The sequence below is a fragment of the Neovison vison genome, chromosome 4 (genome assembly GCF_020171115.1).
Source record: "Neovison vison isolate M4711 chromosome 4, ASM_NN_V1, whole genome shotgun sequence".
NCBI classification, from domain to species: domain Eukaryota; kingdom Metazoa; phylum Chordata; class Mammalia; order Carnivora; family Mustelidae; genus Neogale; species Neogale vison.
This window is the reverse complement of record NC_058094.1, coordinates 16103253-16119557: the sequence shown is the minus strand read 5'-3', so window position 1 is coordinate 16119557 and position 16305 is coordinate 16103253. Positions and strand designations below refer to the sequence as shown.

At 40.6% G+C, this 16305-nt stretch overlaps 2 protein-coding genes across 3 annotated transcripts in view; one reads left to right on the top strand and one right to left on the bottom strand.

Annotated features, from left to right (window-relative positions):
- The first annotated feature begins 3714 nt into the window (after nucleotides 1-3714).
- Nucleotides 3715-16104, top strand: RNF139 (ring finger protein 139). Of its 2 annotated transcripts, none has more exons than XM_044244977.1 (2): nucleotides 3715-3975; nucleotides 13940-16104. In XM_044244977.1, exons 1-2 carry the CDS (start codon nucleotides 3795-3797, stop codon nucleotides 15751-15753), a joined length of 1995 nt encoding a protein of 664 aa, XP_044100912.1. In that variant the 5' UTR covers nucleotides 3715-3794; the 3' UTR covers nucleotides 15754-16104. The 2 variants fall into 2 exon arrangements, with proteins under 2 accessions (XP_044100912.1, XP_044100914.1); XM_044244979.1 differs by lacking the exon at nucleotides 3715-3975 and adding an exon at nucleotides 11919-13243.
- The window catches only part of TATDN1 (TatD DNase domain containing 1), a 46568-nt gene continuing 41151 nt past the window's right edge, over nucleotides 10889-16305 (bottom strand). The window contains exon 13 of the mRNA XM_044244981.1: nucleotides 10889-11795. Coding sequence (XP_044100916.1) covers nucleotides 11735-11795 — 61 coding nt within the window. The 3' untranslated portion in view covers nucleotides 10889-11734. The remainder of the gene's footprint in view (nucleotides 11796-16305) is intronic.

The following is a 16305-nucleotide window of genomic DNA, read 5'->3' as shown; positions in this document are numbered from 1 at the left end:
TAAATAAATACACACCTGAGTTGTGCATCTTGAAGTTCAAGTCAGTGTAGAAACCAAGCAAAGATAAAATTCACTGAATTGCAGCTATTTCTATGAAAGCAGATTTAACTTCTTTTTTCTTGGCGGGTGCTAAAGAGGGATTTTGCTTTTTAGGAACTTAGCTTCTGTTCAGAAGATGACTAACACAGACATTTCCTGATACAGAACTGAGAAAACCTCTTGAAAAGCCAAGCAAACATAGCTAGTTTGTAAAAAAACTATTCCTCTGAGATTTTCCCCATTGTTCCTCTGTTCCCATCATAGCATCTATTAAGTGGTATCGTCATCATCAATTTTTTGGTAGTACAGGATATTTTTTGGTAGTACAGGAAGGGCATCCCTTCATCTTTACTTACAGGTGATTATTTCTCCTAACTTAACTGGACCCATAAAATGTAAGCAGGCAGGGGCGCCTGGGTGGCTCAGTCAGTTAAGTGTCCGATTCTTGATTTTGGGTCTGGGTGATGGGATCTCAGGGTCGTGGGATCGAGCCCCGTGTCAGGCCTCCTTGCTGGGCATGTAGCCTGTTTAAGATTCTCTTTCTCCTATCGCTTCTCGGCCTTTTGGCTAAGATCAAGTGAAGATTCTCTTTCTCCCTCTCCCTCTTTCTCTCTCATTTAAAAACAAAACAAAAAACACCACATAAGTGGGCAACTGGAGAAGCTCAGACATGATGAAACTGAACTTAAAACAGTTTCATCAAGAGATGCCAGATGTAAAGCAGAAGAGTGGATCCCTGGTATAGGTAAAATCTTCTGAAAGCTTATGTTTTATGTTTACAATTCCTAAGCTTTCTAAAAAAACTCAGTAATATACACTTAGTTTTAAGTAAAGTACTTTGCCAGGATCTTATTAAAGTGTCATTTTATAGATAGGGAAAGTTAGATGGAGAATTTGAAGTCATGTAAGATAAGAATGGCCATACCACCACTCCTGAGAGCTCTGGGCCCAAATGGGATTTAGTTTGAATTAGAAATTCTTACACTAATGGATGGTTAAGCATTTGCCTTCGGTTTGGGTTGTGGTCCGAGGGTCCTGAAATCGAGCCCCACCTCAAGGTCTCTGCTCAGCAGGAGTCTTCTCCCTCTCCCTCTGCCCCACACCACCCCCACACTGGCTCATACCTTCTCTCTCCCAAATAAATAAAATCTTAAAAAAAATTCTATACTAATAAAATTTGTGCATCAAATTAAGATGACAAACCATTAAAAAAATAAGGGCTGAGGCACTGTTAAAAGATTTTTATTGACTCTTTACTACATTTAACTTTTTGAATAAAAATTGGAGGAAAACCCGTGAATTATTTTATCCTTCATTTTGCATTACCATAATGTAATGGTACTCACCTGCCTTCTCTACCACAATCCTGTTTTAACATTAATCCTTGTAGACTCTTTTCTCTGTAACAGCTTCTCTATTTTTGTTTTAAATTGCAATCAAGGCAGAATAACAGGTGAATTGAGAAGCTAATTTATGTCTCTGAGGTTTCCTATATAAACCTTAATAGTCCATCTTATCAAGTTTGCTTTCCTTTGGGAATTTAGTTAGAACCACAAGTTTATTCCCCAGATGTGCAATTTGGGAAAGTTAACCTGGCAGAGGCAAACAGACTAGATAAGAAAAGTGGTCATAATAATTATAATGAGGATATTGTAGTTAATTAGGCAAACTGCAGTAGATCTTGGGTTAGGATAGTGGCAGTGACAATAGAAAGGAGACAAGTACAAGAGACTGTGAGGAAAGAATGGATACAATGTGGTAGCAAACTGGCTGTGGGTGACAGGGATGCCTGAAGTTCTAAGCTTCAGATAGTCCTGCGTTCTCATCCCAAGTCTGACTCTTACTAGTCAGTAACTACTTCAACAGTTTACTACTTAAACACATGTTTGGTGATTTTGATAACCCATCTAAGCCCCAGTTTCCTCCTCTCTAAAACAGATAATAATACCTACCCAAAGAAGGCAGATAGCAAAGACTGAAGTAAAATGTATGGTGCCTAGTACAAAGTAAGCACTAGGTAGATGCCAGTCATTATTAGTGGGGAATGACAGCAAAAAGTTAAAAACGGGAGACTGGAGTAAGGAGTTTGGGTGTTAGTCAGTCATCCTACCACACATAACTCCACCCAAAGAACGGGGTGTTGAAGTTTTATGATCGTCCCCTCTGGAGGGTTTTTAATTAATAGAGGATAATCACTCCTATAGATCAATCCCTGATACGAATGGATAGCAGAACGCAGTTTGGGCTAGGAGGTCAAATGAGTGAGGTTTTCTTCCTGTTTTATCTCTCTCAAGACGGCTGGGTTAGTAAAGCCCCCCCCCCCGCCCAAAAAAAAATCTTGTAGAGATTTGTAAAGAAGTGACCAAAGAAGAAGGGGTTTAGGCTTTCAGAGGTGGCAAACTTGTGGTAAGGTAAACATATGGGGGAAACTAATGGAAAATAAGGCTACCTTTAGTGAGGTTTGTGGGTAATTGAGAGTCGCCTTGGTAAGGGAGAGGGAGACACCTTTACAAGTGGAAGTTTATACGCTGCTCTTTAGACAAATGGTGGCAGTGAGGAGGGCAGGCAGGGATCTTAAAAAATTGTTTAAGCTTCTACTGCTGTTTCTCAAATATCTTCTGCTCAAAATAATCCTTATGTCAAAGTGGCATATTTGGGGTGGCATATTCTGATCCCCTACAAAAATTTGATTATGGCTTCTTCCCGGGGGAGGAAAGACTTCCTGGATGCTCTTACTCAAAGATTAGAAACAAAGAGGCCTGCGTTCTGGCCCTTAAGTCAGTGGCCCTTAACATTGGCAAAATGCGGCCGATGAGTGCCCTCGGTTCTGTCCAGTCGGGTAGAAGGTAGGAAAGGTGATGTGCGAAGAGATGAGAGGGATGATTTTCTGGGCAGTGGCCACCACACCTAGCCCAGTGCCACGTAGCGCGGCCGCTGCAGAAAGCGCGCTCAGCAACGCTCCAGCGGGGCCCCAGGCGGCCTGGCAGATACTTCCCCTGGAATGTCCGCCGCCCCCAGACCCCGCCTCCGGGTGCGGTGGAGTAGGTCTGGCGGGCGGCGCCCTTTGCTCTCCTCCTCCCAAGAAGCTCTGAACCACGTTTATGGGCTGTTTAATGGACTATAATAAAGCAGCTAATCATTCCCGCCCACGAAAGCAGGAGTCCCGCGCTCAGCCGACGCTGACACCGCCCCCGGCGAGGAAGCCACTCGGTCAAGGGGGCGCGGCTATCGGAGGGCGCCTGCGCTTAGGGAGGCGCAAAGCCGCGAAGGTGGGCGGAAACCATAGCAACAGAGCGAGACGATGGCTACACCGTGCGTGATGACGTTGTAGGGAGCGCCCCAAGCGCCGGATTATGATGCAATCAGCGGCGCTGGCCCCGCGGTCTCGCGTGACCGCAGGCGCAGCCTCCGGGCCTCCAAACAGCAGCAACGGCAGAGGCAGGCGGGCGAGGTCAAGATGGTGGCTCCGCGGGCGGGGGAGGTGTTGGAGGGAGGAGGAGCCAGACCTTAGCCGACCGGAAACACCGACACCCAGAGGCCTCCCGGGAGCCGCCGCCGCTGCCTCAGCCGCCGCCGCCTCCGCCGCCTGCTCCAGCTCGAGAGACGCGAGCGGGCGGCGGGGCGGGCCGTAAGGGAGCAGAGGAGGGAGGGCGTGGGCGGAGTCGCCCTCCTTAGCCCCCGCCCCTGGCCGCGGTCCCGGGCCCTGCCCCGCGCGGCCCTGCCCTGCTCGCCCAGCCCCGGTGTGGCAGCGGCTCATGGCGGCGGTGGGGCCCCCGCAGCAGCAGGTGCGGATGGCCCATCAGCAGGTCTGGGCGGCGCTCGAGGTGGCGCTCCGGGTGCCCTGCCTCTACATCATCGACGCCATCTTCAACTCCTACTACGATTCCAGCCAGAGCCGGTTCTGCATCGGGCTCCAGATCGTCCTCCGGCTCCTTGGTAAGGCGGAAAGGGGTAGCTTGCGTCCCGGGACGGCGTTGAGGGCCGAAACGTGCTGCAGGAAGCGGGCATCGCGCGCAGGCTGTGGGTCCTGTGTGTGTGTGTGTGTGTGTGTGTGTGTTTGAGAACCGGTTTCTTCGCCAGTAGGGGAGTCTGCAGGTTGGGAGGGGGAAGAGATGACACTTGTCTCAGAGTTGACAGCGGAGCGGTCCTCCTAGAGTCAGCCTTCTGTTCATGTCTGCACCCGAGGTTGGGGAGAAAGCATGGGTGTGTGTGAGCATGCGGTGCTGTTTCTCTTGGGGAATGAGTGCTGGCTTGCCGCGTCTTACGCGACAGCCTTAGAAAAACAGCAGCTGTTTACCCCGATCTCGCCGTGTGACCTTGGACGTGAAGTGCCAAAGCCTGGGCCTCAGTTTACCCCTTTCCAAAATGCAGAGTACTCGTATGCTGTCAGTTCCCTATCCACGAGGTCCCCATGATCGTGCAATGTCTGCAGTAAATGACATCCGAAAGAGACAGGGTTTTGAATGTCAGACCTTGAAACCATTACTAGAAGTGCTCATGAAGAAGGCGATACTTGGAACGAGTCCTAAAATTTTCCATGAATAGAGAGGTATTGAAAATGGCTATAGAAACGTGGCTAGAAAGTGATGAGACTTTTCCTAAAGAGTCTTCTGAAAATCAGCGTCTTTGTTGTATATGAATGGAGTGTTAAAAATATCTTATGTTTCGCTCCCAGTCTTCACTTGCATTACCAGAGTGAGAAGCATTTATGCATAAAAGACTTTTTTAAAGTAATTGAAACTTGGCAAATTTTGTTAATGAGGTCATTCTTGTGATTAGTTTTTCGTAGGCTTGTGATTCTTGAAGTGTTGCTGAGGAAGGGTAGATGATGAGCTCCTTACCAAGCCTTTCTGAGTTAGGAGCCATCTGTTGCTGCTTTATTCCTTCTCCTCCCCCCCAAAAATAGTTGAGTTTTGTTATTGGCAATAAATAACATTTTACATTTGTTTGGTACTTCACTTTTGTAAAGCATTTTCACTAATATAACCTTTAAATTAGTCTCCTTAGAGGTGGATTGTGTTACTCTAATTTTTTAAATGAGGAAACTGAGGGGCATAGAGGTTTAGTGTGTTTTGCTTTTGATATACAGCAATTAAATGGTTGTCAGAGCCTAGGCTTAAAAATCTGACATCAAGGGTGATTCACTTTCCTCCAGCTGCTGTCCAGATACAGAAAGATAGTAGTGATCGTATGCTAGGTCTTTAACAGATGTGAAAGTGATGTTCTTTAGCGCAAGACTTCTCAGTTACTCACCAGCCACTTAATCCCAGTCATTCCTTCTTATCACTGCAAAAGTGTGATGCCCTCATTATTTGAGGGAGCTGTGTGATTTCACAGCCTGTGCAAATATGGAGTCATTATGTTCTATATCTGAAACTACTATGTTGAGTGTCAGTTATACCTCAGTTTAAAAAGAAAGCATTCACTAGTTTTCATCTTTCATACTTAACGTATTTTGCTTAATTCTGGTAGTCATGGGGGAAAAGTGATTTTAGTTAAATAACGTTAAAGTAAAATTAATAAGGGGGACCTGTTGGGGGACCTGTTGGGAAGGCATTTTATTTCTCCCAGTTAGAAACCACTCATGACCATAAATTAACAGGCAGTTCCTTATCTCAGTATAGTTACTTAGGGACTCCGGCTGAGCCTGACGAACTGCCAGCCCTTTTCCCTGCCATACCTGCCCCCATTTGTTGATGATCTATACATGCAGGCAAAATCTATGCCAATTCTTGGTATGGAGAGAAATGGAGAAAAATTATCATTTTTATTCCTCAACTCCACAGGATGGGAGAGAGCTTGATAAAGAGACAACAGAAGCTAACAGACTTCTAGGGAACTACCAATTTTAGGATAACCGAAATGCTTCTTTGGAAAGTAACCGAATATAACAGAGAGGAGATGAGGGGGGATGACTTTCCTTGCTTCTCTTTTGAGAGGAGGTCATGATGGAGCCCCCCCCCCAAAAAAAAGAAAGAAAGAAGAAAAGAAACAGCTGTATTTAAGAGGATTCATGGATTTACTGGCAAATAGTGTAGCCACTGCCTCGAATGTTCTTTTGGCCTGTGACTGTCTATCCTCTGACAGTCCCTTTGTGACCAATGCAGTGCTCTCAGTTGAGCTGTAGGTTAAGGAGCTTTAAGGAAAAGGGAGTATTTTCCTTAATTAAATCATTTGTAGTTTAAGAACACTTAACAGTAATTTTGGTATTTGTTTAATTTTTTTTGTAGTAAATCACAGAAGTTTGTATTCAACAATCACAGTAGAATGTGACCTCAAGCAAGTTATTTAACCCCTCTGTACCTCTCTTTTCTTACCTTTACATTTTTAAAGATGGGCAATAATTGTCTGTCATAAGGTGCTAAGGACAATAACTGAGTTAGGCTGTAAGCTCTTAGAATAGTACCTGGGACCTCCTAAGGCTACTAAGTGTTAGCTCTTAATAAGCTTGATAACTTTAGAAAAATATTTCTGTACTTCTATTAAAACCACACTGGTACAGATATTTTGGTCTTCCGAAGGCTTCAGTGTAATTTTGGTGCTTTGTTCCCAGAATTTTTATTCACACTTTGTGAGAAATACAAAATATTTTCCAAATCCATTATTTGGACTGCCCCTTACATTATACCGGTGTAGTTTGCTAATTATTTACATTTGTGAGAATGATAAAATTCTTTTTTTTTTTTTTTAAGATTTATTTACTTATTTTAGAGAGAGAGCACAAGTGGGAGAGGGAGAGACCCCAGGTAGACTCCCCACTGAGTGTGGGGCCTAACATGGGACTTGATTTCATGACCTTGAGATCGTGACCTGAGCTGAAACCAAGAGTCAGACACTTTAACAGACTACACCACTCAGGGGCCCTGAGAATGATAAAATACTTAAAAACTGGTTTTGATGCTAAAAATTCACCCTGAATAAAAACAGATGTCTTCAGTGTTTGAGGTCCATTCGATGAGGCAGCTCTTGTTGTTATTGAAAGTGACAGGTTTGTGTGTAAAAGATACCAAAGGACAATTGAAATTAATTGTTCTGTACCTGGTGGTGGTGGTGGTGGTTTTAAATAGTTGTAGACCTCAGTATTACTATATATAAATCTCAAAACTTGTCAGTCTCATCTTTTTCTTTAAAATGAAATTGTAATAATGGAAATCTATCTACTAAGTAAAAAGCATTACCAATTTTATATCTCATCTTTAAAGAATTTACTCCGCTGTCCCTACAAAAAAGTACTACCGCTGCACTTTTGGTATCAAACTAATATAAGAATTTCAGCAGATCAGAATATAAAGGATCTCATTTTTGAGATCCAAATAAAATCAAATCATAATATATAGAGTATTTAAGAATATTAAGCTATTCTTAGGAGGTGTTAAATGCTAAATGAAATGCAACCCAGTGCAGCATACTGCTGAATTAACAAATCTAAATCCAAGGCAGAAAATACAAGCATGGGAGTTTGTTTTAATAGTATTACTCAGGTAATGATAATTCATTGAAGTGGAAAGGCCTTTCTAAACATACAAGAAAACCCCAAAATTAGAAGGGAAAATTTGATACATTCTAATAAAAATGAAAAAAAATTATGACAAACTTTTTTTTTAACTTAAAAATGACAAACTGAGGATACTGTTTGCATTGTATGGGATTGAATAAAAGTTTTACTGTCGTTAAGAAAAACTTATACTCCCAGAGAAAAATGGGCCCAGGATAAACAGTTCCCAATAAATGAAATGCAGATGGTCAATAAGCAAAAGAAAAATAACTTGGCCTCAGTCAGAACAAATTTGTTACCAGATTGGTGAAGAGTTCAACATTCAAATAAAAACTAGTTTGTCAAAGTTGTAGGGAAATGAGTAAAGTTACAGTTTTGGTGTACAGTCACTCCTGTGTACAGGCATTGGGCCCTAGCTACTGAAATTCATCATACAGATTTTGACTCAGTTCTTCTAAGAATTTGATCTAGAGACATAGCTATACTTGTTCAAAGACTATGGGAAAGGACTTTCATTGCAGCATTGTTGGTAATAACAAAATTAATATTGATTAAAAGGGGGCACCTACGTGGCTCAGTAGATTAAGCCTCTGCCTTCAGCTCAGGTCATGATCTCAGGGTCCTGGGATCGAGGCCCGCTACGGGCTTTCTGCTCAGCAGGGAGCCTGCTCCCCCCACCACCCCTGCTTCTCTCTATGCCTGCCTCTCTGCCTATTTGTGATCTCTCCCTCATAAATAAATAAAAACTTAAAAAAATATGTTGATTAAAAGGGAACCTGTTCTTTGTATTACATTTAGACATACAATAATGAAGTTTTTGAAAAGAATGAGAGTTATTTTGGGTGCTGTAGAAAGAACCCAGAAAACCTTTGAAGTGAAAAAATATTGAAGCAGTAGTAATTTTGACACGATAGGGATAGATTAGGAATTCTCAACAATACGATTGACATTTTGGACTGGGTAATTCTTGGGGAGGCGGGGGGTGCTGTTCTCTGACTTGTAGGATTTTTAGCAGTGTCCTTGTCTTTACCGATTGCAGATCCGTCAGCACCCTTCTTCCCCCTTTTGTGATTGCTAAAAATGTCACTAGATACTTAGATATTGCCAAATGCTTGGTGTGGGGGTGGGGAGGCAGTGTTGGTGCAAAATCTGATCTTTGTTAAGAATCACTGAGACAGACAAATAGGCCAATAGCACAGAATGGAAAGCCCAGACCTAGTGCACCCCTGTACCCAGAGAAACTTGATGGGTGGCAGAGGTAGAACTGAAGTATATAATTTGAGGTAAATATAGACTATTCAGGTAATGGTCATTTAGTTATATGGAAAATATTATACTGGATGCTTAACCACCAACATATGAATAATTCTAAGTGACTTAATAGCTGAATGTGAAGAACATAACTTTAAAATTTTTGGAAGAAAATATAGGAGAATATAGAGGGTATTTTTTAACCTGAGTAAGGGAGAAACTCTTTAAAAATATATGAAAGTTGGGGTGCCTGGATGGCTCAGTCTGTTAAGCATCTGCCTTTGGCTCAGATCACGATCCCTGAGTCCAGGGATGGAGTCCCGGCTTCAGGCTTCTTGCTCAGCGGGGAGACTGCCTCTCCCTCTGGCTGCCCTTCACCCTGCTTATGCACTCTTGTTTGCTCTCTTGACAGGTAAACTTAAAAAAATATATAAAAGTCAGGGCACCTGGGTAGCTCAGTCAGGTAAGCCTCTGACTGTTGATTTTGGCTCAGGTCATGATCTCAGGGTTCTGATATTGTGCCCTGCATGGGGCTCAGTGCTGGGTGTGGAGCCTGCTTCAGTCTCTCTCTCCCCTTCCCACTGCCCCTCTGCCCCTCTAAAACACACACACACACACACATATTTTGAAAGTAAATTTATAAATAAAGATTGATAAATCCAACAATATTAAAATTAAAAAAATAAAAAACATGAAAAGACCAGTCCCATACTGGAGAAGATCCTTGCATTACTGCTAACAAAAAATTTGTAGTCAGAATATTTTTAAGTGTCTACCATTCAAGAAGGAAAAACAACTCCACAGATAAATGGACAAAAGATAAATTGGCAATTCAGAAGAAGAAACATGAATGGTCAGTAAATTGGAAGATGCTCTCTTTGATAAGTAATCAGAAATGCATTTGCTTTTTTTTTGTTGTTTTATAATTTTTTATTTTTTTATTAACATATAATGTATTATTAGCCCCAGGAAGGCATTTGTTTTTTAAAGGTAAAGAAAACTCCACTTTTACAATGTGATCCCCTTTGGTAAAAAGCAAAAAATAATGTGTTTATGAATATATATTTATACAAAACTGTGTTTATTCTTCCTCTAATACCTATAAGGTTTACTTTAAAAAATTATATTGAGATTTCTTTTTAATAAAAACATGTTGAAAATCTTAGAAGCAAAAACCCAAGATTTCTTATTGATAAAAGAGTTGGAATATTCTTTTTAACCCAAAATGAGAATTTGATAGAAAAATTTTCTTTATGCTTTGGTATATTTATCAAGTATACCTGTAGATTAACATTTTCAGGATATTTACTTTGTCCACATTTCATTGCTGAGGGCTCCCTTTGGATTAAGGTAATCATAATATTTCTGTGCTGTTCTGTCTTTACTCTGTTAGGCATTTAAATGTTTTTCTCCAGTTTTTTTTTTAGATCATGTGTAAAAGGTATTTAAAGATATCTGGAGAGTTATAAATATTATGTCTTATTTCCTTTTAATTTTTAGTCCTAAGCTTCCAGACAAGGTTAAAGAAAGTACGAATGTATTTTACACGTAAAGGGGTTAAATGCTTTGTTGTACACTGTGCCAGGGTAGTGTTTGTTTTGTTTGCTTATTTTTGGTAGTCAAATTGCAAAGGTCCTGAACTCTCCCATGAATTGAGTTCTGTGTATCTTCAAAGCTCCTGAATTGATTTTGACCCTTGCTTGATCCTACCGTGAAGACTTCAGTGAAACTCTGATCACGAGATGTGGAGAACTGGATCCCTGAAATGTGTGTTCAGTTACTTCTATTTTCCAGTGTCCCATGGTGGTTTTTCTTCATAAAGTAGCATTTATATATAGTTTTGATTGCTTCTTCAGATCACTCTTAAATCCTAATGAGAAACACTACCGCTGGGCTTGATTTTCTTAGGCCTCTAGGATAAATACCAAGAGTTTTATATCTGAAGTTGTGAAAATGCAACATACTGATGCTCTTGGCAGTGCTCCCTAACGGCCATAAGGGGGAATGTTACTGGAGAGACTTGTTACTTGGTAAGTTGGCCACACAGAGGAACATGAGTATAAAAGAAAAATGTAAGAACCTTACCTACATGCAACTTTTGGGTAGGAATTAAAATAATTTTATACTATTCTTGAAATGTTTCATCATTATTATGTCTTGGGGTATAATGTTAACCAAGAGAAGAGTGGTATCTTCTTTCTTAATTCATTTTTTAAATTATTATTTTTATTCATTTATTCATCTCAGAGCATGAGCAGGGGGAGGCACAGAAGCCGACTCCTTGCTGACCTGGGAGCCCTACACGGGGCTCAGTTCCAGGACCTGGAGACCATGACCTGAGCTGAAGGCAGACACTTAACCATCTGAGCCACCCAGGCACCCCAGAAAGAGTGATCTCTTATTGTTACTTGCTAGGATACATCAGACTATAGTCTCACTACCTTGTCCTTCATCCCCTCCCCTTTTTTGCCTTTGATATATTTGCATGAAGCAAAAAAAAAATTATAAAAATACTTCTAAAAATCAAATCATTCAATAGCTCAAGGAGAAAAGCTATTAGAATAAAAAGGGCTGGTTTATAAATTATAGCATTCATATTCACAGGTAAAGATGAATTTACCCCTTTGCAAACAGTTGAGAAAAATACTTTATAGTCCCTGTTTGATTTTCTTCTTATAAGTGGCATAAAATAGAACTGCAGTTATCTGGGTTTTGTTTTGACTTGTTTCAGGAGATTAGGTTTTGTTTCAGGAAAAATACTTTTGTTTTTCTATGTGTTGAAAGCAAGATTACGTATAGTGGCCGAGTTAATTCCATTTCCTATTACCTTATATGAAAACGGTTTCTGAACTTCCGAAGACAGTTCTTTTCTATTGCAAGGCGCATTCGGAGCTGCCAGCTCCTTGGGAGATTGTTCGTGGCCCATTTGCTCCAGGAACCAGGTGGTTCTTATGCAGAGACGCACGTGTCTTTCCGGTGGTTGTGTCCTTTTCTTCTTTTCACAAATGACCTGACAGGTTGGCACAGGATAAATTTTAAGTTCAGGGTAAAGCCTTCAGTTGGAAGAACTAACCCTTGTTTTTATATGCAATAGATTGTAAGGTGCCTCCACCGTAATATGCAGTGTCTTTTTTTGATTACGTGCTGCAGCAAGGTGGAGAAGTGATGTTTCACTCGGGGTCTGACACTTTGCTGTCCTCCAAGCTCTGGTTTCTCAGCTTTGTCTTGGGTTTTCATAGGTTTCATTTTCCATGTGGGCTGTATTTTGTGCTTGCCTTTAAAAATATAATCCAGGATTCTACATTAACATTTCTCCATTGTTATTTCAATAAACAATGAAGTAATTTTTCTGCAGAATATTTTGGGATTCATAATGTGCAAGGTAGGATCCTTGCTGGCTGTCACAAGGGGACATTATGTAACAGGGTCGATGCCCTCCTCAGATAACTACAAACTACAGTACAAGGTAGTGTATGAGTATTGGGCATTTCACTGAGTTCTGTTGGTAATTTCAAAGATCAGTAACTATCAGAGAAAATTGGTCTATCGGATGGGTAGTATTTGAACAGTCCGGGAGTTGGGAAGCTCACCGTACCAAGCAAAGAGAGGAATGTAAACAGAGCTGCGGTTACGGCAGAGAAAGGCATGGGGTGTGTTGGAGCAAGTCTGGAAGGGTGCTGTGTGTGTTGGGAGGAATACCACATCGGAGCCTTGAGTGTTTGGACAAGGAATGTAGATTTTTGTTGATAGTAATTTCAGGGACTACTGCTTTTGAGCAAAGAAATGTGGAAAAGCAGTTTGTATATAGAAGGGACTGTGGATAGATCTGGACAGGCGTTTTTAGAGTCTAGCTAACTGGTTGGGGTCACTGAGAAGAGGGAGGGAACAGGTGTTAGTAGAATTGGCAAATAACTGCCCAAGTTTAGGGTGCAGGGCTAGAGGTACCAGTAAGAGAATTATGGTGCCTTTACCTGCAATTGGAAATCTCAAGAGTTATTTGAAGTCAGATTTTACAAATCTTGCGTGTTGCGGTTATAGCGCAGAAGTGGAACCAGGTGAATATTTGGAGATCCTTTCTATATTGAAGCCTTGGGCGATAGTGTTCACTGTGATCACACAAACTTTGAGCACAAAGAAAGATGATGTTGAGTGCACATCACACTGTATTCAGGAACTCCATTCAGGAGTGGGGGGCACTTACTCCATTTTTTAAAACATGTTTTTGGTTTTCTGAATGTGACTTTTTGTAATTTGAAGAACAGTAAAAAGGGTTGACTATTTGTAGTAAGAGATACAGTAATGTACAGGAAAAAGAACTTCTGAAATCTGTAGGAAAGTATATAGAGGGGGGGAAAAAATCCCTGAATTTGGACCCATGGAAGAATGCACAGATTTTAAGGAGCAGGAAATATAAATGCCAGCAGGAGTTCACTATTTGAGAAAAAGAAGGCATAAGGTGTAAGTATAAAAGTTAAACTTGATTTCCTAAAGAACATTTTTAAGAAAAAGAAGTCTAAGATTAGGAACAAATATTTGCATTTTGCTTATTTTTGATGTTTTTTTAAAGTAACGGAGTTGGTTTAAATATTCTTAGTACTTATGAAATTATAAAGGACATGTTCTTTCAAGATTTAAAAACTTGTTTAAATGTAGATATCACTAACTAATCTTGAAGACAATTTAGTAATTTGGTTTCTGGATATATAGTACTACTTGAATTTGGAACTTAAAAGGTAAGGAATAAGATTTTTTTAAAGAGTGTGATCTGTTCTTTTGAACTCTGACTTTACAAAACCTTTCTTGGCCTTTAAGCCTAAATTGCCTTGAGACATAATGTTCATAACTTTGAAAATATTGTATTTCCTAATTAAGGGAAAGGGGGTAACTGTTAGTACAAAAACATTCTTTAAAATGTTGCATTCAAGGGGCACTTGGGTGGCTCAGTCAGTTAAGGGTCTGCCTTTGGCTCAGGTCATGATCTTCGGGTCCTGGGATTGAGCCCCGCATGAAGCTTCCTGCCCAACGGGGAGTCCACTTCTTTTTCTCCCTCCGCCCCTGCCCCCACTTGTGCTTGCACGCATGCTCTCACAAATAAAATCTTTAAAAAACGTTGCACTCAAATGACCTTTCTTTCCTTTTTTTTTTTTTTTTTAGGTATATTTGTATCCAGTATTGTTCTGATCTTGTCACAACGATCACTTTTCAAGTTTTACATGTACAGTTCAGCCTTTCTCTTAGCAGCAACTTCAGTGTTGGTAAATTATTATGCTTCTTTGCACATTGACTTCTATGGTGCCTACAACACATCAGCTTTTGGAATTGAGCTGCTTCCTCGAAAAGGGCCCTCGCTATGGATGGCACTGATCGTTCTACAGCTGACCTTAGGGATTGGATACATCACACTACTACAGATTCATTCCATCTACTCACAGTTAATTATTTTGGATCTCTTGGTTCCTGTAATAGGCTTAATCACAGAGCTGCCATTACACATCCGAGAGACTTTAGTTTTTACTTCTTCTTTGATTCTCACATTAAACACAGTGCTCGTCTTGGCAGTGAAACTTAAGTGGTTTTATTATTCTACACGGTATGTTTATCTTTTAGTGAGGCACATGTATCGAATTTACGGATTACAGTTATTAATGGAGGACACGTGGAAGAGGATTCGTTTCCCAGATATCCTGAGAGTCTTTTGGCTAACAAGAATTACAGCTCAGGCTACAGTGTTGATGTACATTTTAAGGATGGCAAATGAAACGGATTCCTTCTTTATTTCTTGGGATGATTTCTGGGACCTCATTTGCAATCTTATAATTAGTGGATGTGATTCTACACTAACTGTACTGGGCATGAGTGCTGTAATTTCCTCAATAGCCCATTACTTGGGCCTTGGAATATTGGCCTTTATCGGATCAACTGAAGAAGATGACAGGCGGCTTGGCTTTGTAGCGCCTGTTCTCTTTTTTATTTTGGCTCTTCAGACTGGTTTAAGTGGGCTGAGACCAGAAGAGAGACTTATTCGCTTAAGTCGAAACATGTGCCTTTTATTAACTGCAGTCCTGCATTTCATCCACGGAATGACAGACCCTGTATTAATGTCTCTCAGTGCCTCTCATGTGTCATCCTTCCGTAGACATTTTCCTGTGCTCTTTGTCTCTGCTTGCCTGTTTATTCTTCCTGTTTTACTCAGTTACGTTCTTTGGCATCACTATGCACTAAATACATGGTTGTTCGCAGTGACAGCCTTTTGCGTGGAACTCTGCTTAAAAGTAATCGTTTCTCTCACTGTGTATACATTGTTCATGATTGATGGCTACTATAATGTCCTTTGGGAAAAGCTTGATGATTATGTCTACTATGTTCGTTCAACAGGCAATATTATTGAATTTATATTTGGAGTAGTAATGTTTGGAAATGGGGCTTATACTATGATGTTTGAGTCAGGAAGTAAAATTCGGGCTTGTATGATGTGTCTACATGCATATTTTAACATCTACTTACAAGCAAAAAATGGCTGGAAGACATTCATGAATCGTAGGACTGCTGTTAAGAAAATTAATTCACTTCCTGAAATAAAAGGGAGCCGCTTACAAGAGATAGACGATGTGTGTGCGATCTGCTATCATGAGTTCACAACATCTGCTCGCATCACACCGTGTAATCATTATTTCCACGCACTTTGCCTTCGGAAATGGCTGTACATCCAAGATACCTGTCCAATGTGCCATCAGAAAGTGTACATCGAAGATGATATTAAGGATAATTCAAATATCTCTAACAACAACGGATTTATTGCACCCAACGAAAATCCAGAGGAAGCTGTAAGAGAAGCTGCTGCTGAATCCGACAGGGAACTGAACGAAGAGGACAGTACAGACTGTGACGATGATGCTCCAAGAGAAAGAAATGGAGTGATTCAGCACACGGGCCCAGCCGCTGAAGAACTTAATGATGATACTGATTAAAATAGCATTTACTAATCATTGAGGTTATTTGTTTAAAATTCAGTTCATCCAAAATGGAGTAATACGCTTCACTTCAGTGTGTAACCAAGCACAAAAACAGTATCCATGTTCAATCTGTGAATGGTTTTCCGTTTACTGTGATGTGCTACTGTAAATATACCTCTTTAATTACTTCTGGTCTCTTTGGTGACCTATTTAAATTTGTGTACATTATTGTACATAGAATAAAATGTTTTCACGTTTTTATGACAAAATTTGAACAAATAGCTTTTTAATAGATGTAATGATAATACAGTGCGTCAGCTGTGCCAAAGATTCCTCAATGAAAGCATATAAAAGTATCTAACTCTGGACCGTAGTTTTTCTTTAAAATGGGTGGGAAAATGAAAATGCAGGTTAGAGGAAACCACATTAAGCCAAGGAAATAATTTGAGCCAGAGGATAAAAGCTATATGTTGAGTATTTTAAAACGAAGGGGAAAACAGGCTTCCAGAAGAGAGGCTTTTTTTGAAATTTGGATGTAGTGGTTGAGCTGGGTTCAAAAGTCATTAT

Coding starts and splice junctions, on each gene's coding strand:
- RNF139 (XM_044244977.1), top strand. CDS start 3,795: ATGGCGGCGGTGGGGCCCCCGCAGCAGCAGGTGCGGATGGCCCATCAG. Junction 3,976..13,939: donor GATCGTCCTCCGGCTCCTTG/GTAAGGCGGAAA, acceptor TTTTTTTTTTAG/GTATATTTGTATCCAGTATT.